The sequence below is a fragment of the Hermetia illucens genome, chromosome 1, assembly GCF_905115235.1.
Source record: "Hermetia illucens chromosome 1, iHerIll2.2.curated.20191125, whole genome shotgun sequence".
In the NCBI taxonomy this organism is placed as follows: domain Eukaryota; kingdom Metazoa; phylum Arthropoda; class Insecta; order Diptera; family Stratiomyidae; genus Hermetia; species Hermetia illucens.
Genome location: NC_051849.1, coordinates 163744230 through 163770117, shown reverse-complemented (window position 1 = coordinate 163770117; position 25888 = coordinate 163744230). Strand labels below are relative to the sequence as shown.

The 25888-nt window shown below is 41.3% G+C and overlaps 1 protein-coding gene across 2 annotated transcripts in view; it reads right to left on the bottom strand.

The window, feature by feature from the left end:
- Positions 1 to 24819, bottom strand: part of LOC119661290 — a 48700-nt gene extending 23881 nt beyond the window's left edge. For both annotated transcript variants that reach the window (XM_038070567.1, XM_038070568.1), the window contains exon 1: positions 24462 to 24819. In XM_038070567.1, the coding sequence (XP_037926495.1) occupies positions 24462 to 24784 (323 nt within the window). In that variant the 5' untranslated portion in view covers positions 24785 to 24819. The remainder of the gene's footprint in view (positions 1 to 24461) is intronic.
- Between the last annotated feature and the right edge of the window lie 1069 nt (positions 24820 to 25888).

Here is a 25888-nt window from a genome sequence, read left to right as displayed (position 1 = left end):
TATTAGTAAGTGATTACATTAAGGAAGGTCTATTGAAAATTAACACCAACAGCTCTACCGCCAAACCATATCTCCCCTCACGTGGTGACCGCTAGCAGCTCTTCCTTAACGAAAAGCTGCAGACGGAGAAGGATGAAGGCGAATCTCCAGGGCCTAAAAACAGGACAAATTGTACTAACTGGTTTTTCAGGTTGAGGATTGGGTAGGGCTGACATCACTACACGGAAAATAATTTGTTACGAAGACACAAAAGGAGCCTCGGAGTGGAATGGCTGTACCACGACAATCTATTAACAATTTGCGCATTTTCTCATGGAACGTGCGCTCCCTGTACAGAGATGGAGCTGCCAAGCAGTTAGCCAATACCTTGTCCCAATATAGGACTGACGTAACAGCGGCGCATGAGAGAGGAGAGGGACCGGTTTACTGGAGAAGAGCCACTACGCCATATACAAGTCAGCCAAAAAAATGAATCCTGCTGTTATCGGCATTGAAAACATAAGCGAAAAGATACACACTTTGCGCTTGCGAGGCAAATTTAGAAATATAAGCCTCAACAACGTCCACCCCCCTACAGAGGAGACTGCAGAGATGGAGAAGCATATTTTCTACGAGGCAGTTGAATGAACTCTCCAAGCCTGTCTGAGGCTCCACACGTCCTTTCCACCAAATTCACCACGTGTTGATCGAACGTCGCAACTTCTCAGCCTTGATGAATGTCTCAACACAACATCGTTGGCATGGTGCTCCGGGCACGAATAATAACACCACCCAGAATCTCTGACAATCAGGTGAGAGTTAACACTTAAGCCATCCACTGCACAACCCTCTGTAAAACCTATAAAGGGGAAATGGATGCCACAATAACCGCAGTCAATACAGATCCAGGACATGAAGCACCAACAAATGATCTTCACAACCACCTGAAGAACGTTATCATAAATATGGGCACAAACATACTTGGCCCCAGCCACAGAAAGAGTCGGAACGACTGGTTCGACGATGAATTTAACCTAGCAACGGTTCAGAAGAATCCCGGTAGCAAACGCACCAGACGCGGAAATTTTACAAACAAGTCAGCAGGATGAAGCCTTATACATCTCGATGCTCGCCCTGCCGAGGCAAAGAGAGGAAATCTAATTTCCGACAGAATGGGCATATTGGAGCGTTGGGTTGAGTACTTTGATGAACTGCTTTACCGTCAGAACATCGGCGAGTTGGAGGTCCCACCAACTGAAGACAAAGGACAAATACTGCCACCATAAAGTATAGAAGAAACAGTCCGTGCAATCAATCCATCGGCTTAAAAATCATAAGTCGCCATATGCGCATCAGTTAGACCATCTTTTTATGGATTTTAAAGACGCCTATGACAGCATAGTCAGGGCAAAACTGTATGCAGCCATGAGACAATTCGGTGTCCCGACGAAATTAATACGACAAACTAGGCGGACACTGATCAATGCGCGAGGCCATATAAAAGCAACAAGTCCACTCTCGAGACAATTCAACATCGTTCTAGGACAAGGGGATGCTCTATCAAGCGTCCTCACTAACCTGGGCCTGGAAAAAGTTGCCTATGCTGACGATATCGACATCATGGGAAGAACCACCCGAGACGTACAAACTGCCTCCATGCAGATCGAGCAGGCGGCAATCGAGGCGAGATCTTGGGCTGTACATCAATGAAGGCAAGACAAAGTATATGGTGGCAACGTCAGCACCAAAAACCAACCAACTAACAACATCAAACCGCACTGGTCAAACGAGAAGACTAAAGATAGGAGACTACAACTTTAAGACTGTTGATAATTTCTCCTATCTAGGGTCGAAAACCACAACCGATAACAGCTAGACCCTACTTCAGCTTACAAAAACTGTTCTGCTCGAAACGTCTCACCATAGGGTTCAAGCTGTTACTGTACAAGACAATGATCTTGCCCAGTCCTTATGTATTCCTCGGCGATTTGGGTTCTTAGCAAGCCGCGTTCGAGAGAAGAAGCCTCCGAAGAATCTTTGGCCCACTACATGTGAATGGACGGTTCCGTAGTCCACATAAGGACGAAATCTATGAGCGATACTATGACTCTCCCGTTGTGGATAAAATCCGGCTCAATAGGTTGCGGTGGGCGGGTTACTTAATCCGTATGGATGAGGATGATCCAGCGCGGAAAGTCTTTAAGGATAATATCTATGGCAGAAAAAGAAGACGAGGCAGACCCTGCCTGAGATGGAACGATGGCGTAGGTCAAGCCGCCAGACAGCTTTTAGGGATATGGAATTGGTGGATCTCGGCGCAAAACCGGGATGTCTGGAGTTCCTTATTAAGGCAGACCTAGACCGGATACCGGTTGTTGCGCCATTGACGATGATGAATGCAAAATCGTCTTCGTCAATTTGCTCAGAATCTGCTCTATTCCGAGATATTAACGATATTAACACAATCCGCGCATCTCCATTTTTGCATAGGGTTCGCGACTGCTGCTGTTTTTTGAGCCAATAAATGTATTAGTTTGGCTAATCATTAAAAAACACTTTACTTTTGATGCGTAATCTGCCCTTTATTTGTTGTCCAACAATGTCTCGGACCGCACAACAGAAGGCAAAGTTTCTTTTTTTCAGTGGGAAGCAGTTCTGGGCGAAGCACTACTGGACCTCATGGACGTCTCTCCGGACGGTGTGATGAACCGGTTAATGCTATAATGGAATTCAAAGAATATTATGATTTGCAACAACCACATAGCATAAGTAGCTTCTCCCGAACAAATACGTCAAATTTCCTTCTCAGCACCATTTCTCCATCCCACTTCCTTTTTCGAGGTATATTATGATATTTCTTTGACTTAATCTGCCAGTTATCTGCATTTACTTCAACGGTTAATCCTTAAGTAATATCAACTTTAGAAAGAAAAAGTTTTCATGATTGGCTTGACACAGATGCAATGACAAACCACCGTAAAATGCTGATAGGGACTGGTGCTCCAAAATGTGAAATTATCTTTGCCGGCCTTGACAGTCTCGCTGTGGAACATTTCTAAGCAGCCTTCGCAGTCTCTGCAGAGCTGATGATGCCATTCATTTTCAAATCTTCAAAATCTGAAATACTTCCTCCTCCCTCTGGAAGGGAAGTTGAGGATCGTTATCATTCCGTAGAAGGAGGAAGGACATTTCCATGAATAGTCCTGGAATCCTAAGACTGCATCCACAATGTCAGACTGGACCAAATTGGAGAAACTGACTCCCACTCTTTTGATCCACGGATCACTTTTACAGGCTTAGTACCCAACTGATCAAAAGCAAATCGAGATGACGGCTTATTCTTTCGTACCATTGCAGCGGGAACTTACTACCATTTGTTCAATCTTAATCCTTAAGCTCCGACCAAGCTTTCATCTGAAGTAAGGTCAATATAATTTGTACTCACGATGACTTTTGGTTCGTTCAGGCTGCTCTCAGGACAGAGGTGAAACAGCGTCCTATTAGTTGCCTCTATACAGTTACGAAACTGTAACCGTTCATCAGAGAATTCCTCATAAGCTTGGTTGGCAGAGCAGTCTAATTTCCGCTCTCGATCTCCCGCACCAGATTATTATGGAGCACTGCACACAATTTAGATCATCGTTTTACCTATTTTTTATTGACTTGGATAAAATGTTCGTCAGCATGAACAAGGAGTATAAGTGGAATGCTATTGCATAGGAGGACATTCTTTCATGCTGAAAGAAGGACGTAGAGATGGTTCAATGAATGATGTTATATTTCTTTTAACAACTCATCTATGCTGATAATATCCATTTGCTTCCTTACTGCCCCCTGGACCTTAGCTAAATAGCTTTGGTTTTGGAAAATGAGGCTCAATGGGGACAACATCCAGGGTGTCAAATCCTTTATCCATCTTGGAAGCATTGCTTGCCGCGAATTGAGAAAGGGACAACTCAGTTAAGGCCGAGTATTCGAATGAATACTTCGATAGGGGAGTATATGTTTAAATTTGTGCCAGGTAGGGACGAGACAGTCAGTCATGTCGAGTGTTCCGCGCCATGATTGCACCGCGAAGTAGGAGGAGTAGATTGGAAAACTTCGCAAGCGCTATTGTAATATGCTCATACCTCCATTATTTATGGAAATTGAACAGAATATTGTCAGTGGAATTAAACGAATATGGACAAGACGGTGGCTATTGAGAAGACATATGAAGGGAGGAACTGCAATTGTTTTGAGTTAATTTGAAATCGAAGACCTTAAAGAATACGGATTCTTTATGAGGGTGAAAAACCAGCAGTTTGATAGTTTGCTTGACGTGATTACTCCTAAATTTGAAAAAAACAGACACCGTCATGGAAGTTGCTTTCCGGAGCTAGCCACCGCTTGTTGAAATCTTCTTTCCGTCTCTGAACCAGCTATAAGCAAATTTATTCTTGATTTGTTGAATGAAATTAATGAAAAATTGGAGGCCTGTTCTTGTCCCTATAAGCAGCCGATCTGAAATCCCACAAACACGTGTGTGTTGTATTGTTCAATGAGCTTCAGGGTTACCAAATATCACTTGTCCATTTCGACATTTTGAAATCGAGAAACAAAACAAATCGTACAAAGGAAACAACTGAATTGATTAAGTGAAGGATGATCAGAAGAAAGCGCGAAAGATCGGCGCACTCTCCCGTCATTTCACTAACCGAGCGGATATCAAGCGAGTGGATAAGTAGGGGAGATCACAACTCGGGAATACACGTCAAGAATTGAGAGAGATGAAGCGCATACATTGTTGGCACGCTAGGCCCCGCCTCAGAGTGCATAGTTATCATATATGTGTGTATGTGTAACAATTTGGCAAACTAGAATTTGGATGCTTCATGTATGAGAGGTTTTGTGTGTTTCTCATATAAAAACACTGTCCCATTAGCGAAAATTGCGACCTATTATAACTTTGTTAATAATAGTGCGATTTCCTCCAAATTGTACGATCATGCTTTATATTGTAGTCTATATCACTGTGGAATTTTATGATTCTAGGATCAATTTAAGAGGGTTTTGCAGTTAATTACTAAAAATTATAGTATTATATTATTGTTAACTTTATTTGAATAGATATCAGTATGGATGGTATTTCGAAGCCTAGACACCATATAGTGCCATCTTTATGATTTTTTTCGTTCGTTCGCAATTACCAACTTCCCATAAAATTTAATAAGGTTTTGTTTCACACAGAACCAGAAAAAGAGAAATAAGTTAAAAGTCGGAAGCTTTCACATAAAGGTAAGGAAAAACCCTCCTCCGAAGGTCGGAAGGCAACATATACGGAACAATGATAAGAAACTATCCAAACGAAGTTGCGAGCCGAAAGAGGCCACTGATTCACGTATCCGAACCAATGTTGGGCCATGAAACTAGGAAACGTTGCGCCCCACATTGCGCCCCATTTGTAATGACTTCTATGCGATTTGTGAGCCTGAGTGCCCGCTGAGGATGGCAAAATTGTAAAGGTCCGCCCGCAAATACTGAAGCGACATCAAAGTGTTTCATCGGCACGAAGTTGTTTGCCTCTTTGCTGGCCAGGGTGGGGAATGTGTGGGAAGAGGGACCTAATTAACATGAATATGAATAACACAAATAATAACGGAAGAAACAATAGCCGCGAACTGATACTGGCAAAAGAGAAAAATTCTTTCGAGTGGAATTTTAAAATTTCAAGATCACCAAAAGCAAGCTCATAACAGAAAGTTAGCGAATACGAATCCAAAATGCCACTGAACGTGGATATGGAAATAGACTTAGTCATGGAATGAAGCAACTTTCATAAGCTTGGTAAGCAAATTGGTCAAGATGCTGGACGCAAGAAACGTTTCATTCATCAACCAATGATGGATGCTATTGAGAGTATTAGAGATCTCTATAAACTGACAGAGATAATTCGAAAGAGTAACTCCTCGCAGACAACTCCCGGATTGAACGTCTCCGTGTTAAAGAGGAAGGGTATACTCCCCCGAGAGATGGCGATGAGGGTTAAAGGAGAACTGCGCAGCAGTCATGTTGGGTGTGAAGAATGCTTTTAACTCAGTAAACTAGCAAGGCTACCAAAACGTCCCCCATCCGAATGAACACTCCACGCTATCTGAGGAACATAGTGTCCTACTATCATACTTTACAGAGAGGGTTCCTTTATCGCTTCCATACTCTAAGTAAGAACGGTATTACTACCGTGTCTCGGCTGGAATCCCTCAGTGGTCGGTACTGAGTCTATTCTTGTAAAACATCATGTATGATGGAGTCTTCCGCCTACATTTACCAGAAGGAGTAAAAGTAATAGGTTTCGCCGACGATATTATTGTGGTTGTAGTTAAGTTTAGATTAGTACTTTCCAAAATCGGTTCCAAAACCACTTGTTGGAAAGGTGGGGAGTGCGGGGGGCCGAAAATGATCATCTCCTCAACGGACCCATTCTCTGAAACCACCAAATTCATGTTCCCCCACGGAGAAATCTGTGGAAGACAGGCTCTCCACTTCAATGGAAAGCCTACACGCGGTGTCTACGGCGCGATCAGCCAAAAAGGATAGTACAGCAACTTTCTTAATGAGAGGTACTGGAAACCTGATTACGGCCGGCCAGTCGATGACACTGTTGCCCAACTCTTCTAAAATACGGGAGGGAAACGCTTGGCAGAAGGAAACTTCACCTGGAAAAACAGAAGAAAGAGAAGCTGGTAATGTGGACGCAACTGGTATAACGCCGGTATGTGGAAATAGATCCATGCAGTTCGCACTCAGTGAAGCTGGGAGGGCTTCCAGCCAACGATAACGGAAGGCACTGCGAAAGAGCCTGAAGTTTCTTGGAAATGAGGACATGGACTTTGCTACACCACCAAGTATGGCGATATCCAGAGAAATCGAACGAAAGAAAGCGGAACTTTCAGTGGAAATTGAGGACAAGTTGATTACCTCGGTGAGATCCTCACTGAATGCAGCAGACTCTCCAGTTAGCGGAGGTTTTCATGTTAGACTGCACTTATGGCTACAAACATTAGAGTTAGTCAAATCAACCTGCAGCATGCCAAAGCTTCTTCGCACCTACTGGCAACAAAGCTGGAAAAGTTGGAGCATATTTATTCGGGCAGTAGCAAATATAATCCCAGAGGAGAGAAACAGTTTGATTTTATCACTTCAGCTGGTGTGATGACCGCGAACGTAGGGTGCGCCCCTATATTCGTGGAGCCAAGAAAAAGTGAAGTAATTGATCATTGCCGATCGTTCAAAGTTCTTAGAGTTAATTAGAAACTGACTAGTACTAAATGAAGTCTCACTTGCAGATCACCGTTACTTACAACTTAGTCTGACTATTGCAGGCGAACAGCCTGTAATACAAAGACGGAATCTTAGGAAAACGGATTGGACAAGGCTACTAAGGGTACCTTTGGCGATAGAAGATCAATTGAAAACTCTAAATCGCACACTTTTAGAGTGATTTCAAGAGGATTGCCCTATTTCCCGAGACCAACGTGGTAAAACGGTTCCATGGTGGAACCGAGACCCGCAAAGGTCCAAGAAATCAACCAGACGACTTCTAAATCGTGCTTTCGATAGCAATAAAGATAAAGACTGGCTAAGCTTCCAGAACTCACAGCGTGAATATAAGAGACGCGAAAAACGTTCGAAACAAGAATCTTTTAGAGCATACTGTAAGGAATTAGAAGGTGAAAGGGAGACTTCCAGGCTGTGAAGAGTCCTTAATAAGGATGAGTCGGCCAAGTTGGACTCTCTTAGAAAACCGGATGGTACTTTCACGGACTCCAGAGTTGAGTCTTTACAGACTCTCTTGAAAGTACACCACCCGGGAGAACAGGTCTCAGAAGTGGGAAGAAGAGAATTGGCGGTTTCAACCACCCTACAACACAACGGTTTTGCAAGGGGAATTGGGTCACTGCAAGAGTGGTTGTTACCAATCAAAAGGTGAGAGCTGCCATACTATCATTTGAACACTTCAAAGCATCTGGCATGGATGGCATCTGCCCAGAGATGCTGAAGGAAGGTAGAGAGCAACTTCTGAGAAATATTTTTTGAGGATGCCTTGTTCTGGGTTACTTGCCTCCCACTTGGCTGAAGGTGAAAATAGTCATCATACTAAAGCCTGGCAAAGATGACTATTCAAATGCAAAGAACTTCAGGAAAATCATCTTAACATCATTTTCGCCGAAATGTCTGGAGAGAACGGTTGAGCATCACATTCGCAAGAAGGCGCTAAGGTCGCACCCACTAAATCAAAACCAACATGCTTACCAAGGCGGAAAGTCCTGCCAGTCTGCTCCTCATTCTTTGGTTGCAAAAATGGGAGTGTTCGTGGACATTGAAGGGGCCTTTTACTGTGCGTCCTTCCAAAGGCTATGTGATGCCGCCAGAGAGCATGGTGTTGACGAAACTCTAATAAAGTGGATCTACACTATATTAACGCAGAGATTGGTCTGTGCTGAAGCGGGTGTTGATCGCTACCTAATAATGGAAGTGACGAAAGGCTGCCGCCAAGGAGGTGTGTTATCGCCACTTCTGCGGAGTATTTTGATCAACTCACTACTATGCGAACTGCAAAATCTACCAATACACGTTTAAGCTTATGCGGATGACGTGGCTGTGCCGGTTGTTGGTTGTGATCGGAATGGTGTGTAGAAATACACAGTGCGCCACTGACTTGATTGACAGTTGGTGTTTTAGTCAGGGACTTTCAGTAAATCCAAATAAAACCACAATGATATTATTTACAAAAAGGAGGAAATTGAATGGTCTTTGCCTCCCAGAGATGCGGGGTGCAACCCTTCAACTCTCCGAAGAAATGAAATATCTGGGAGTTATTCTAGACAAGAAGCTTCTTTGGAAGAAACACGAAGAGGTAAAGATGAAACCAGTTCTCATAGCTTATGGGCTATGTAGTCGGACCTTTGACCCGACATGGGGACTTAGGCCTCAGGTGGATATATGTTGCTATCATAAGGCCGATGTTCGCTTATGTATTCGTAGTATGGTAAGTTAAGGTGAAACAAACGGGTTTTCGCTGTAAACTAGTCACACTACAAAGAACTGTGTGTCTGGGTATCACCGGCGCAATGAGCACCACATCCAGCGCAGCTCTGAATGCATTACTCAATTTGTAGTCCTTGGATTTGTTTATTCAGAGCACTGCAATGAGAGCAGCTTATAGACTAATTTGATTAAATCTATGGCGAAATAATGGACGTGGGGGCAACAGAACATTGGAAGAGTCATTGGGAGAACTGAATCTAGTCTTCGCAACGCCTTCCGATTCTCGGATTTCCACACATCTGTTTGGTGGAAGATAGGATAATATCTTCAAACGAAGGGAAAACTGTGACGAACCAGAAGAATGCGTGTCAAGATATATTGACGTCTTCTACACCAATGGCTCGAAAACGGAAGCAGGAGTCTACCTTTCGAATAAAAACGAGAAGTGGGTTTTTCCCTTACATGCAATCGGCAACCTGGATGATTGACGACCGGTTGAAGGGCAGGCGCGCATCGCAATCTGCAACGATAGTCAAGCTACATTGACGGCGTTGAGTAGTGCTTTGTTTACTTCAATCGTTCAGGAATGTAGAAATCGATTGAACTCTGTTTTTAGATTCAATACGTTGGAATTACTCTGTACATTTGGTCATTGTGGTATAGAGGGAAGTGAAATCTCGGATGCCTTAGCAAAAGAGGCTTCAACTTCCTCAATGCTGGACCGGAATCAACAATTGAGGTGTCAGTATCATTGGTTGATGCTACTATCAAAAACTGGGAACAAGCTTCCCATATTGACAGGTGGCTGAGCCTTAATGCTGCTAGACACACCAAACTTTTTCTGTTAGAGCCAAACAAACATACTGCAAAGTTTATTCTTTCGAAAAGCAGGAGGACTTGCGGAAGTATTGTGGGCATTCTGACTGGCTATAATTCACTAGCTGGGCATATGTTCAGAATAGGAATTATCCAAGATGGTACGTGTCCTTGCTTTAATGAGGAAGTGGAATCAACGGAACATTTTCTATGTGAGTGCCCCGCCTATGGACGCATCACACATCAGACTTTTGATGCTGATGTACTTCAACTGCAGCGGGTAGCATCACATCAACTAATGGAAATCCTGCGATACATAAATAAGTCCGGGATATTTACACCGGCGAATGGAGTACAATGGACCACTAGGGTCTGAGCGCTCAGAGGCTTTGCCAATTCGAAAACTTTAAGATTCGATATTTCGAAAACGGAAATTTTTATGTTTCGTTTTAGTCTTATTTTGAGCCGTCATCAAATCGGAGGCCACAGGAATCGTAATGCCCTTGAGTCGGAAGACAAATGGCAGGAATTAGTGACGTTCGTAACTAATGTGCAAAAAGAGCCCCATATTGCGGAAAGGGAAAGGTAAGCGACAGCCATTCAGGAATCACAGCATAATTGTTAACCGGTCCCGTGATTTAGTACGTGGGCGCGGATTTACGTCCACGAATCGTGCAAGTCAGCGGTTTCTGATGATGTTTTTTGAAAATTTCACATCGTAACAAAACAAAATATTTCCTCATTTTTTTCTCAAAGGGAGCATAACAGGAAAGATGGTTTCTACCATCTTCACACGACTGGATCTTTATGCATGCAAATGGAGGTGATAAATACTCTGTTTTTATCTAATGTATCATAATGTGTCCTTTACTTAATGGCTATATTAGTGGAAATCGCTCTGCAAAAATACACAATCAAATTCCGCATGCAAAGATGTCTGTTGTCGTAGCGCATTGGATTTTGTGCAGATATTTTCCTGAAACTCAACGTGATGTTGCTTAGCTTCTCACCATACCTTCTTCTGGTGAAATTCCAAACGATGGATGAGACGATTACAAATCTAATAATGAAAGCCGCCTAATCGACAGTATTATTTCGCCAGGCTAAAGGAATTTCCAAACGATGGGTGCTGATCCGTTTCAAATTTATATGTAGGTGTATACATAGAATTCCCAAAGATGCTATCATTTGGGACATACCTGTAGGCTAGGAGCAGGATGCCCATATTCGGCTTTTGCCAGCAATATCAGTTTAATACAATGATGAAGTAAAAGATTATCATCTCCCATGTCGCTTTCAATTCGCAGGTGTTTCTTGATGGAACGATTCATCTCGGAGGGATTGATTTATAGAAGCCGGAAGATATTAGCTAAATTTGATAAGCCACGGAATTCTAGACATGGGCATTTAGCTTCTAACTCAATTTGCTCAGAAGCTGCTTCATTCATGGAAAGTAAAGTATATTTCAGCAATGGAGGTGGATCATATACTCGTAAAAGTGCCAGTTAATCTGGTTTTTATGCTCCTTGAGAGGAATCATTTAACACGGTTGAGATATTTCCTAATTCAAACGAAAAAATTAATGTGTGTTGTAAACATGACGCGTGGATGTTTAGTTTAATTACTATTGCTCAGATGAGTTGTTGCATTGATGATTATTATTGTTATTAGGAGCAAGTGAAACATCAAATAACCCACGCAATTATGAAGTAAGCAGTCTTTGGGCCAATAATGTGAGGACTTCCCACAACATCCCATGTGTTGGCGGAGGAGTTGAAGCTGAACTAAATGCAAAAAAGCTTTACCTATTGTTCACAGTAAAAGTGCATTCAACGAAATCTAGTTTGAAATCGTCTTTACTGGAAGTAGATTGGCGTCTTCGGGATCTTCTTTTCCTTTTCTTTGGCATGATACGAACCGGCAAACGTACTTCTCTTTAAAGTAATTCGTTTCGCGGCACCACGATAAATTCTTTTAACAGCACACTAAGTATCAAATTTATAGCACAATTCTGGAATATCACGCGTACACACGTACGTAGGTATTTACGAAGTTATTCACTACAAAAAGCACCAAAAAGTGGAAAAGTTGGAGAAAATAGAAAATTGTTTATTTCGGGTAGACACTGAACGAAAGAGTGACTAAACGGCACTCAGGAGAAGAGCATGCTTTTGAATTGGAGTTTTCATGCGATATTAGGCATTAGAAGGTTTGGACGAAATACTGAACATATATTTAGCATACGTGCTAGGAAATGCCATACCAGATACAAGGCAAGAACTCCCTAGTGAACTTTTGTGAGCAGTGGAGTAGAAAGGATAATCATTGACAGGAATATTCGGGGAACTCTGTTATTTACACACTAATAACGGAGTAAATGATGTGCAAACGTATATGCCACAGTAGGGGTTGTAAATTATCTAACTAGGCCACCTGAATGCAAAACCAACGCATCTTATTTTTAAATTCGTAACCTATAAAGATAAAATTGGTTGACTTACAGAGTTAAAATTCATCTCCCACGTGCTACGAAAAATATGAAATTTTAGCGGAGGAAATAAAATATCAGACAAGCATCGGGAATAACGACTCCTTTTATCCAGCAAAGGATTTCACGGCGCCACTGAAAGGTTAACTGCATGAAATATCGCATTGTCAATATCAATGAATATGTTTGAGTTGAAATGCGTGTCATCATGTTAAAGCGACATTTTATCGTATGACTGCCACAACACAGAATGATGTCCTTTATTGTTTGGTGTTTAGTAGCAATGAGTTGGAAACCGCCTCATGTGGAGAATGATGTCGCGATAGAGTACAGCTATGCATATGGCAGTAAAAAAAATTGTATAAATTTAGTCAACATGATATGTTCCTGATTGCAGGAATTTTTGTTGGGAATATTCGTGGAAAGTTGCATGAATCTCTCGATGTCGAGGTACAATGGGATTCGTATGCAAATATATTTCGAATTTGTCTTATAATATGTATTTATAGTACCTACATGCTTTTCCAAGAGAAAAAGGATATATATACATGCAATCGCTTCTTGGATTATCTTATTCGAAATTTACTTAGAGAAAAGTGAGGCCGTGCTAATCACCTACAAAAACTTACTCCGAACAAGAAAGTTGGGAACCTCTCCCGTTCCAGCTCCTTAGTGGGATATGCGCGCCAACCAGGTCTACGTGCCATCGTTCGTAGTTCGCTGAAATACGCTTCAACTCCTTCTAGAATTCCTCCTTCACTATACCAGCAACCTAAATGGATTTTGAGTAATAGTGGAAACACAGAAAGAACGTTTGTACAGAATAGCCTCAACTTGATCTTGATGTTGAGATAACTGCATTTCCAGATTTGAGGTAACGCAGCGAAGGCAGATCTAACGCTCTTAAAGCGTCGTGTGGCATCCAGTTTTGTACTACCCTCGCACATAGGTCGATTTAAAGGATTTAGTCGGCCTAAAGTCAAATTTCAAAAGTACACTCCTTAATTGTTGAAAATTGACCATCCTACAAGGTACCCGTTTTGTTGCCGGCGCTCTTAGTATGAAAATTAAAACAAAGTGAAATTCTGAGTTCCCAAATTAAGTCATTGGGATAGACTTCGATAATTTAGGTAAGAATCAAAGTTTCTTGATATATTTGAATAATATTTAAGGGTTTTTAATAAAAATTATAATAATAATTCGCGCAATAATCTACATCGGGCCAGGGCCTTCTAGTGTTTTAGACCACTTCATTCAAGACCGTAACAATACACTACAGTACACTGTAGGAAGCAATGTGGTCATCATTGCGTTCGCCCGGGATTACGCTGATTTATTTCAGGTATTCACTCTCAAGACAATTCAACACTAACAACGGTCTACAATAAGGAGATGCCCTATCATGCGTCCTCTTTAACCTGGCCCTCGAGAAAGTGAGCTGTGACGCTGAAGTAAATGCAAGAGGTACGATTCTCTTGAAGTTCACCCAACTACTGGTCTATGCTGACGATATCGACATCATGGGAAGAACCACCCGGGACGTATAAACTGCCTTCATCTAGATCGAGCAGGCGGCGATTGGCGCGAGATCTTGGGCTGCACATCAATGAAGGTAAGACAAAATATATGGTGGCAACGTCAGCACCGAAAACTAACCAACCAACAAAATCAAACCGCACTGGTCAAATGGGAAGAATAAAGATAGAAGAATACAACTTTGAGACCGTTGACAATTTCTCCTATCTTGGGTCGAAAATCACAACCGATAACAACTACGATGATGAAATCCGCGCACGGTCGTTACCAGCCAACAGAGCCCATTTCAGCTTACAAAAACTATTTCGCTTGAAACGTCTCACCATAGGGTTAAAGCTCTTACTGTACAACACAATGATCTTGCCAGTCCTCATGTATTCCTCGGAGACTTGGGTTCTTAGCAAGAAGAATTGCGAACTCAGGCCGCGCTCGAGAGAAGAATCCTCCGAAGAATTTTTGGCCCCCTATATGAGTATGGACGATTCCATAGCCTACATAACGGCGAAATCTATGACTGATATCATGACCGTCAGCTTCTGGATAAAATCCGGCTTGATAGGTTACGGTGGGCGGGTCGCTTAATCCGTATGGATAAAGATGATCCCCCGGAAAGTCTATAAGAGCAATATCTATGGTAGCAAAAGAAGACGAGGCAGACCCTGCCTAAGATGGAGCGATGGCGTAGGCCAGGATGCCAGACAGCTTTTAGGGATATCGAATTGGTGGACCTCGGCGCAAAACCCGGATATCTGGAGTTCCTTATTAAGGCAGGCCTAGATCGGATACCGGTTGTTGCGCCGTTGATTATGATGATGACTCATTCACAGCTGAGTTGACTGGTATTCGACATCCAGTCACGATAACAAATCCCTCTGCCACCGTAGAAATTTCAAACGCGACCTTCCGCTATGACAGCCAGGCGCTCTAATTACTTGAGCCATCTGGACATTCCCAAAAATTTAAAAATTAGCCGTTTTGTAAAAAACTTTTAATTTTATTTTCACACGATCTTGTGATTTTATTGCCTCCGATCCCACAGTGTTGCTTGTTGTATTGTATAGCTCACATACCTCATGACGTAAAAATTGCCTGCGGATAGCTGCGGATGGCAAAGCTGTAGGATTCTTTTGTATAAGGTCACAGAAGAAAAAATAATCGAAGTTTATTCCAAACCCAATAAAGTGTGGTTTCCTTTGTTTCAAGTATACTTTGTTTTCTAGTTTAACAATTGTGATTCATAGATATCATCACAATCGAATGTAGGTGCCAGATTTGAATATCTGGGAAACCACTTGCTATCCTATTACTGTGATCATCATCATAAACGGCGGAACAGTCGGTATTGCGGTTTTGCGCCGAAGTCCACCAATTCGATATCCCTAAAAGTCACGTCTTCTTTTTCTATTATAGATACTGCCCTTATTGGCTTTCCGGGGTGGATCATCCTCACCCATACGGATTAAGTAGTCCGCCTCCCGCAACCTGTTGAGCCGAATTTTATCCACAACCAGATGCTCGTTGTATCCATCGTAAATTTCATCATTATAGAGGCTACGAAATCGTCCATCGTCATGTAGGTGGCCAAAAATTCTTCGGGGGATTCTTCTCTCGAACGCGATCAACAGTTCGCAATTTTTCTACCTAACAACGCAGGTCTCTAACAACCCGAGGAATACATTAGCACTGGCAAAGTCATTGTCTTGTACATTAAGAGCTTTGGCTCCATGGTGAGACGAGCGAAACAGTTTTTGTAAGCTGAAATAGGATTTGCTGACAGCCAACAACCGTGCGCGGATTCCAACATCATGGCAGTTATCGGTTGTGATTATGGATCACTTTTTCCAGGGCCAGGTTAAAAAGGACTCATGATAGGGCATCCGCTTTTCTTAAAACGTTGTTGATGTTAAGTGGTTTTAAGAGGGATCCTGGTGCTTTTATCTTGCTTCGCACATTGGTCAGGGTCAGCCTAGTCAGTCGGGATATTGAATTCACTCATGCCCGTATACGGTAAGCCTGGCTATGCATCATAGGCTTAGAGTCGATGGAAAGGTGGGGCAATTAATGGCCAATAGTTTGTCCATCGCTGACCGCACCGAGAAAATCTGATCTGTGGCTGATTTGCCTGGCCTCTTTGGTATCCGACCTAGCAAGATAGCGAAGAATATCTTATAGATATTTAACCAATTCAGCTCCATGAGATTTAAGCCGATGTACTGATTGCACGGACGGAGATACTTGGTAATGGTAGTATTTGTCCGTCGTCTTCAGTTGGTGGGACCTCCAACTCCCCGATGTTCCGGTTGTTCATCAGTTCATCAAGTGCTGAACCCATCGCTCCAATATGCCCTTTCTGCTGGAAATCAGATTTCCCTCTTTGTCTCGGCGGGATGAGCACCCTGCTGACTTGTTGGTAAAACTTCCGCGCCTGGTGCGGTTGCTCCCTGTACTTTTCGAGTTCACAGACTTGTTGGTTTTCCCAGGCTTCCTTTTGCCGTCTATGAAGTCAGAAAGGACTCGCCGGATTTCGTGATAACTGCCACTTATGTGAAAGGTTTAGGTTTGTTAACTAACTTGGGTGCTTTGTGATATCTGCTTTTAAGCTTCCATATCTTGTCTTAGAGGACTTCCAGTTTCGATGATGTGGGAATTTTCCTCATAGCAAAGCGCTCGCTGCGGTGGTTCCCAATATTTCCACCTGTACTCTGTTCAATTTGAATGTTTAACTGCCACTCAGATCTCAGGTAAAGATTATATTTTCTTCTAGTGAAGGTTCATTCGTTCAACCAAATTTACAAATTTGACACTTTTTCGTCACAGTACCGGCGAGCCTCCGTACAGACATGATTCTGGATAAAATGTTAATACCTTGCTACGCTACAGGGGAATCGGTTGGTTGGTTTCCAAAAGCACCCTGACACTGAAGACGGCAAAGAAAGGACAACCATAATAGGGACTATAATGTTGGTTAAGTGAAAAAGTCAAGAAAAAACCTGGTTGTCGGTCATGGGAAAATACATAAAATACATATATATGCATACATCTAAGGATTTTCATAGGAGAAAATTATTTCTTTAACGCTAATAATTTGTCCTGTAGATTCAAGTTTTGAAATGGCTACTAAAAATGGCTCTGCGGAAAACATGTCATACGAAAAAGCCATCGCCAACACACGTATCAATTTTAAAGACATTCTGAAATTCTCCTTTTGGAACTATTTAAAAACTTGGGAAAAACGCTGTGAAAAGTTTATCGAGAAGAAAGAAAATTATACTGAAAACTATAATATAAAAAAATGTACATAAAATAAATAATTTGTTCATCTCTTTTTGAAGGTCTCCTTTATGAGCCCCGCTCATACGAAAACTTGCTAAGAATGAAAATAAAGGAATACAAACATTTATAGATACATATGTATGAATACATATATCATTTACAACAGGGACGAATCTACCACTAGCTGAACCATTTGAGCTAGTGGGTAGTAATAGTGAATATACATTTTTGCTCCAAAACCATTCTATTCATCCCCCAGAAACTTATGTTCAACTTTAAGATTTACCTTTTCTATTATACTATGTTTATATGTATATTTACACCCTACTTTGGCTAACGATTGATAAACTTCCTTGGAGATTATCACCAATAAATCTTAAGCGGTTTCCGAATTATCACTAATTCTTCTCAATCTTATGTGATATAGATACCGCACACTTCTTGGAATAGTGCTTAACCTGTTATAAGCCCCAAGGTGCCTCACTCATAGTAAAGCTGAATTGTGTAGTAGGAGCAGCAATCTCTTAGTAACTTACTTCTATTCACAATGGGAAACTTTACCTGGAAAGCCGCTACGTAACTAAATTGGAAAGCATAGCAAATACATAACCCAGGAAAAGCTTAAGAAAGCGTGGTAAGCAATTTGTGTTTTACAGTCATCGGAATAATGTCTAACTCACTTTCCTACTCCGTACTTTTCGTATTTTTGATAGACTTTCATATTAAGAGTTGCCTTTTGGAGGTGTTTGCATGGTTTTATTTGCGTTTGTGGGGCAAATTATTGAAAATTATATTATGTATGTGTATATTATTATATTGAACTATCAATAACCAGAAAATTTTAACACTTGACGACAGCCTGCAGAACGACGTACGAGAAGCATTTAACACAGTGAAACAGGTGAGGATAGGTTTTAAACTGCGAACCACCCTCTGTAGCGATCAGAAAGGCAATATCGTCTACGTCGTGACTCAAATAAAAGCAAAATGGGCTCAATATTTTTAAGACCTCCTGAACGCAAGGACGATATCCACCATCCCCTTTGTCATACCGGATGACCTAAACGGGGAGCAAGTGCCACACTCGCGACTTTGTACGAAGTCGAGGTAGGTTTGTTTAAATTAAAATCACATGGAACTCCCGGAATCGATGGCATCCCAGCTGAGCTCTTAAAAGAAGGGGAGCGGAGCTCACCAGTCCAATCTATGAATTAATCAGCAGAATCTATATAATCAAACAAATACCTCAAGACAGGAGAAAAAGTGTAATTCGTCTAGTGTACAAAAAAGGTGATATATATTATGAATATAATCAAACGATGACTGAGAGAATAAACAGATAACTTCATCGGGGAATACCAAGGTGGGTTCAAATTTGGACGATCGACAACGGACCAGATATTCACGGTTAATCTGGTTCTTGACAGGTGCTGGGAATATGACAATATGTGCACCAACTGTTCGTTGACTTTTGTCAGGCATACGATTGTAAAGTATAATGCTTTCCACAGAATAATGATCAAGCTAAATATGTTATTCCACCAAAGTTATTCCGGCCAGTTAAAGCCACAATGGTTAACAACGAGGGCCATGTAAAAATCTTAAATGCGCTGACGCAAAACTTTCTTATAGTGCCAGGACTTAAGCAAGTAGATGGTTTCGCTTTCACTCTGTTGATACATCGATCGCAAAGAACACTATCTGTGGAACGCTCCTTTATCCAGGTTGCATTAATGCGTGAAGTAATTTCATAACGCAGTTCTCCATTGGCTGATAGCGTTGACCCGAAGTATTTAAAACGCTAAGTTCTGGGCAGGTCACTGCCGCTGACCGTGATTGTCCTTGTTTCATTTACTCCAGGTCTCTCATACATAACGTCTACAGTAGAATCTTAATCCTTGGCTATTCTGGCTCCCAACTTATTTTGTTTCATACCGGACGAAGTAAAATTCAAGATGGAAACTTCCAATTGATCCACTGGTTGACATCGATAGATATCAACAATTACTGCAAGACCTTGAAACAATGCTCAATATCCCAGCAACTCGACATGATCCTTTCAGTCCGTATGTATCCAACGAGCTCCAGTAGATTCGGAATTTTATTCAAAATTTAAAACCGAGAAGAATCTGAACATCCGGCTGTTAGATTTTCTTGGTACCGCATGGAAGTAGATTGCTGGCAATCCCGAAGATGAGGACTTCGTGACCATAAGAGAAAGTGAACTATGTATTGGAGAACAACAATAAGCAGGTCATTACCAGCAGATTTACCAGCGAAATACAACAGCTTTTTGAAGAAGAAAACAGCACGAACATGATCGAAATTATGAGTATACAATTTAAATTAAATTTAATAAAAAAAAAACTTAAAGGGGTCATCCCGTGTGTTGGATCCAAGGAATCGACCATTTTTTCCAATTGTATCTAGATATAGTGTAGAATATTTGAGCAACGTGTTTTTTTTATATTTTGAGTCCCTCCCAAATTACAATGTTAAACAGGTAAAGTGTCGTATGTCAGGTTTAGGTTGATCACCGTAATGAAGTGCGAATTTGCCGGTCCGAACGACGTTCGAATCATCATCATCATCAACGGCCCAAGAACCGATATTCGGTCTAGGCCTGCCTTAATAAGGAACTCCAGACATCCGGGTTTTGCGCCGAGGTCCACCAATTCGATATCCCTAAAAGCTGTCTGGCATCCTGACCTACGACTTCACTCCATCTCCTCTTTCTACCATAGATATTGCCCTGATAGACTTTCCGGGCTGGATCATCCTAATCCATGCGGATTAAGTGACCCGCCCACCGTAACCTATTGAGTTGGATTTTATCCAGAACCTGGCGGCCATGTAGGCTACGGAATCGTTTATCCTCATGTAAGGGGCCTAAAATGTTTCGGGGAGGATTCTTTTCCCAAAAGGCGGCCAAGAGTTTGCAATTCTTTTTGTCAAGAACCCAAGTCCCGGAGGAATATATGAGGACTGGCATGATCATTGTCTTGTACAGTAAGCTTTGACCCTATGGTGAGACGTTTCATGCGGAACAGTTTAGCTGTTGTCGATTGCGATTTTCGACTCTAGAGAGGAGAAATTATCAACGGTCTCAAAGTTGTAGTCTCCTAACTTTATTTTTCTGTTTGACCAGTTCGGTTTGATGTTGTTGGTTGGTTGGTTTTTGGTGCTGATGTTGCCACCATATAATTTGTCTTCCCTTCATTGATGTGCAGCCCAAGATCTCGCACCCATTTCCGCCTGCTCGATCTGGATGAAGGCAGTTTGTACGTCTTGGGTCGTTCTTCCCATGATGTGGATATCGTCAGCATATGCTAGTAGTTGGGTGGACTTAAAGAGGATCGTACCTCTTGGATTTATCTCAGCATCATTTCTCCAGGGCTAGGTTAAAGAGGACACATGATAGGGTATCCTTTTGTCGTAGACCGTTGTTGATGTCGAATGGTCTTGAGAGTGATCCTGCTGCTTGTATCTGGTCTCGCACATTAGTCAAGGTCAGTCTAGTCAGTCTTATCAATTTCGTTATGATATCGAATTCTCTCATGGTCTTGTACAGTTTTACGTTGGTTATGCTATCAGAGGCGGCTTTAAAGTTGATGAAAAGATAGTGCAACTGGTATCATATTCCAACAGTTTTTCAATCACTTGCCGCAGAGAGAAAATCTGATCTGTTGCTGATTTGCATGGAGTGAAGCCTCTTTGGTATGGGTTAATGATGTTCTGGGCGTATGGTGCTATCCGGCCTAGCAAGATAGCGGAGAATATCTTATAGATGGTACTCAGCAATGTGATACCTCTATAATTGCTGCACTGTGTGATATCTCCCTTTTAATGTATGGGATCAATAATGCCTCGTTGCGAGTCGTCAGGCATTGACTCGCTGTCCCATACTGTGAGCATCAGTTGATAAACCACTTGGTGTAACTGGTTGCCTCCATATTTAACCAATTTTGCTGTAATTCCATCGGCTCCTGGCGACTTATAATTTTTTAGCCGATGAATTGTACGGACTGTTTCTTCTATACTTGGTGGTGGCAGTATTTGTCCGTCGTCTTCAGTTGGCGGGACCTCCAACTCGCCGATGTTCTGGTTGTTCAGTAGTTCATCAAAGTACTCAACCCATTGCGCTAATATGCCCATTCTGACGGAGATCCGATTTCCCTCTTTGTCTCGGCAGGATGAACATCGAGGTGTATAAGGTTTCATCCTGCTGAGTTGTTGGTAAAACTTCCGCGCCTGGTGCGATTGCTCCCTGCACTTTTCTAGTTCACAGAATTGTTGGTTCTCCCTGGCTTCCTCTTTCCGTCTGTGAAGTCGCTTCACCGCTCATCGGAGTTCGTGATAAGTCTCTGCGCGTGCCCGCGTCCTTTGAGAATGAAACATTACTCGGTATGCAGCATTCTACCGTTCCGTTGCTAGCTTACATTCATCATCAAACCAGCCGTTCTGACTCTTTTTGGGGCTGGGGCCAAGTGTCTTTGTGGCCGTATTTATGATAACGTTCTTTAGTTGATTGTGAGAATCATTCGTTGATACTTCATCTCCAGTATTTCTGTCGACTGTGGTTATTGCAGCATTCATTTCCCACTTATATCTGTTGCGGATGGCTGTGTTGTATTTTCCTCGAAACTGTATGTTGAAAATCAGCTGCCACCATAGCCCAAAATCTATCCAACGAAATTCTTTGAAATTTTCATGACTTATTCAGAATGGTTCGCAAGCTAGAATAATTGCAATTTATTGGGCCCTTTTTTTATTCATTAAATAATAATAATAATAATCGTTGGCGCAACAATCCATATTGGATCAGGGCCTTGAAGTGTGTTAGAGCACTTCATTCAAGACCGTAACGGTACACTAGGAGGCAATGTGGTCAGCATTGCGGTCGCCCGAGATTATTACCCTGATTTTACTCAGGTACTCATTTACAGCTGAGTCGACTGGTATCCGACGTCAAATCACGATTCAAATTCCACTGCCACCAGTGAGATTTGAACCGCGACCTTCCGTACGACAGCCTTGCGCTCTAACCACTCGGCTATCCGGACCCGTTAAAAGGACCAAAATTTATAAATTTTGGTGTTTGACAAGGCGTTTGCGAACCGTGGTTATGCCCGCACGTTAAAATGCCGTTTATTTTTTCCTTTAAGATGAGCACAGCGCCATCTAGCGTGCCAGCATAAAATCACCTTCTTTGAAGATGGGTGTATAACTTGCTCTATACTTCAGTAGTGAATTATGCTGTCGGGCCGGAAAATTATTACAGATGCTCAAGATATTAGTAAATATATGGTGAGCGACACTAAGGATGAAATTCGTTCACTATTCCTGCTAATTTGGCAACATTAGGAATTGAATAAATAAGTTTCAACTGGAAACGGGGTCTACCGAATAACATGCAGCGATTGTAATAAGATATTCATAGGACAGACTAAACGCATGATAACTACTAGCTTTAATGAACACATCAAGGAAGCGGTAAGTAGTGTTTGGAGACAAAAGTCGTGCATAAGATCATCAATAGCAGCGCATATACCCGAAGAAGATCATACCATACAACGGGAAAATCTTGAGACCTTGCGTCATGCAAACCGAACGAGACGGTTATTAAACACAGATTCAGGTAACTGCCCCTCGAAATTTGTAAGGCTTCTCGTGGTAGTTAGCAGATAATTAGGTTGATTTTTAAAAAAAAAATGTTAAAAGTAATTTAAGTAATTAGTGAATAGGTATAAAAGGACCATATAATCGCAATTGTTTTTAATAGCTTTGTACTGATGAAGGGGGTAAATCGCTCCGGAAATATATATTTACATTTAAAACTAAAAATTGTAGTTCGGAGGAAGCTACCCCTGGTCTATCAATTTCAGCCTAGACTACAAGGATGACTCCCATACCAATATTGAGCACGCCATCCACTGGGCGAGATTAGGTAATACCGACAAGGAGTTTCTACCATGTTCAACCGTTGAAAGGCTTTAGATTTTACTGAGGTCAAAATTATAACTAGTAGTTACTCATTTCTTTATGTTATCAAAATTCCAATTACAACAAAACAAATGAATGAGGCATTAACGACAATAAATAACCTAGTGAATAATCAGGACAGTTGAAGAAATCTCAAATGGAATCCTACTATTTAACCAATTTTCCGGCGATTTTATTTTAGAAAACGTAACTCATAGTCTAAACGGTACCATTGTTGTAAAATTCGAAAACTCTACAATATCCATCAACGTTCATTTCTTGTGAAATTTCTGCAGTTCAGGTGCTTCCACTATACTACAATTGCTCCAAAGCGAATTTCATGAGAAACCTTTATTAGAAATGATGGAAGAACTCAACATGAATAATACTAAATAAATTCAACTCTTCCAATCCGATCCCAATATTCACGGATTTACTTCTTACAGTGCTTTATCACTTGTAGCTTTAATCCTTTTTGGTCTAATCTTTCTAAATTCCCGTAAGAAGAGCAAACTGGAAAGCGAAATTTGCATTCAAACTTCATCCCTCCCAAAGGAGAAAGAATTGGAAAAGGCTACTCCTTCAACTGAAATATGCTGCGCTCGCAAAGAGGACTCGGAATCAATTACCCCCAAGACTGCAATGCCTTGCCCCATAAACATGTGCCCCATGTGGATAAAATCCGGCTCAATAGGTTACGTATGGATGAGGATGGTCCAGCCCGGAAAGCCTATAAGGGCAATATCTATGGTAGAAAAAGAAGGGGCAGGGGAAGCTCCTAGCTTCCGATATTCCGACTTATTTATAACCGTTACTGATTTCAATAATACGGGAAAGGAGAAAAAAAAATTTTGTGAGTAAAGTATATTGAAAAAATTGTATATTATAAAACAATTAATTTATCGGAAGCTTAATCCATGATGACCGAACGAATGAATTGGTTCATCTATAAGAGAACTGGCATCCAACAAGGATTTCAAATCTAATGTGAACAATTTACTTTCTAAAGAGAGATAATGTACTAATGGTGTGTAATAGCGCATGAGCACAGTGAGAAGTTTTGAGCCGTGAAAACCATCGCAGATTATATTAAAAGTTCACTAACTTTGAATTATTTCCAACTTTCTCCATTAATAGTTTATGGCAATAAAAACTTGGGTTGATTCTGATTCTGATGAGAAAATACAAAATGCGTGTTCTCGATCGCATGCTTTACATGATTAATAATTTCTAACACGTAAAGTGTGCTCCTAATACAATTTTCCGAATATGTGCGTGATGTCAATTAATTAGAAGCGCATAGATTCCTTTACATTCCAATAGAAATCAGTTAGAAATTTGGTATAATTACAATACGAACCTACACTCCACAATACCATCATATTCTGTTGAAAGTTTCTCGGGAGGACATTTCTTCCTTTTCTTTCGAGTAGTACTTTTCTTCCTCCTTCTACCAGAGTCCTTTTTTGAGTTAGTCACTGCATTCCCATCCTTCACTGTCGAAGACTTCCTGGCACTGTCTGCACTTTGATTTGTTTCACTTTTTATCCATTGGCTCTTAACAATTGAATCTAATAGGTCTTTCTTCGAAAAACTCCTGAACCAATTCACTTGGAAACTATCATTGATTCGGTTCAAATTGTTACCCGCCAAGGAGTCTAACGTTTGCCAGACAGCACACATTTTTACTTTTTAACCTCAGGCCGACAGGAAAACTTTCTCATGAGACAGTCCAAAGTGCACTAGCGCAAATTGCAATTAAATCCAAGTTGGAAGATGGTACGCTTTGTGTTTGCTCACATTCGAAAATTTCCCCGACACTTCAATCAAGAAATATGTATGTCTGCCGGGATTTCCACACCCGGCATAGTTTCCTTTATTATATTCATTTTCAATCAGAATTGGTTTTTAATCCCTGATAAGTAGCAATGAGTTTTGTGTTGATTTAAGGTGTCCTATGATTTCTTAGCTTTGGGATTTGTTAAATTATTTGCCTTAAAATGATACTATCTGCAGCATGGTACAACAACGGTATGAACATTGCTTCCTTCTTTAAATCTTGCTATAATTAGGCGAGCATCGAATTCACCGTGCTTATTTAGACATCGGTAGAACTTCAGATAGATGAATTAGGAGTACCAAAACAAGGTTAAATCTTCAACAGCTACCAGCTTTAACAAACTTTTGTTTGAATACCACAGGAGTCGAGAGCGCTAAAAGACTGATTGAGAGTAGGGGAGGAGTTGAAAGCAGGAATACATTTTCACGCTATGATAGACACCTCGTAAGTAATAGGTTCCATCGTGGCTATTATCTCGTCATAATCGCAAGGAGTACCGGCTTCTGATATGTCCTCATAGTAGAGGCGATAGCTTGTTACCATGAGCTCTTTCCAGAGAGCCGTAAACACGAACATGTCTTCCGTTGATTCTTTGAACAGTCTTTTAATGAATTCCTGTATTCTTAGGTACTTGCGTGTGTACTCGGAACTTATTGCATTCTGAACCGAATTATGGGGATTTATGGAAATTCGATTCTTTGGGTATCAGTAAATCACACATGCTATATAGGATGTAATGCATATGTATGTGAAATCCATAAATGATGGGAAGCTATGAATACTTCATAAGAAAAAAGTAGAAATACATAATCCTTGACTGATTAAATTAAAAGCAGAGCATAGTTACCTTTGGCACGTATTCTTGCATTCATTTATTCCCCGCATGTCCTGGACTGCGGTGGAATTTTTAAAGGTATCGGTGATAAGCTACTCTGAGAGTTTGTGGA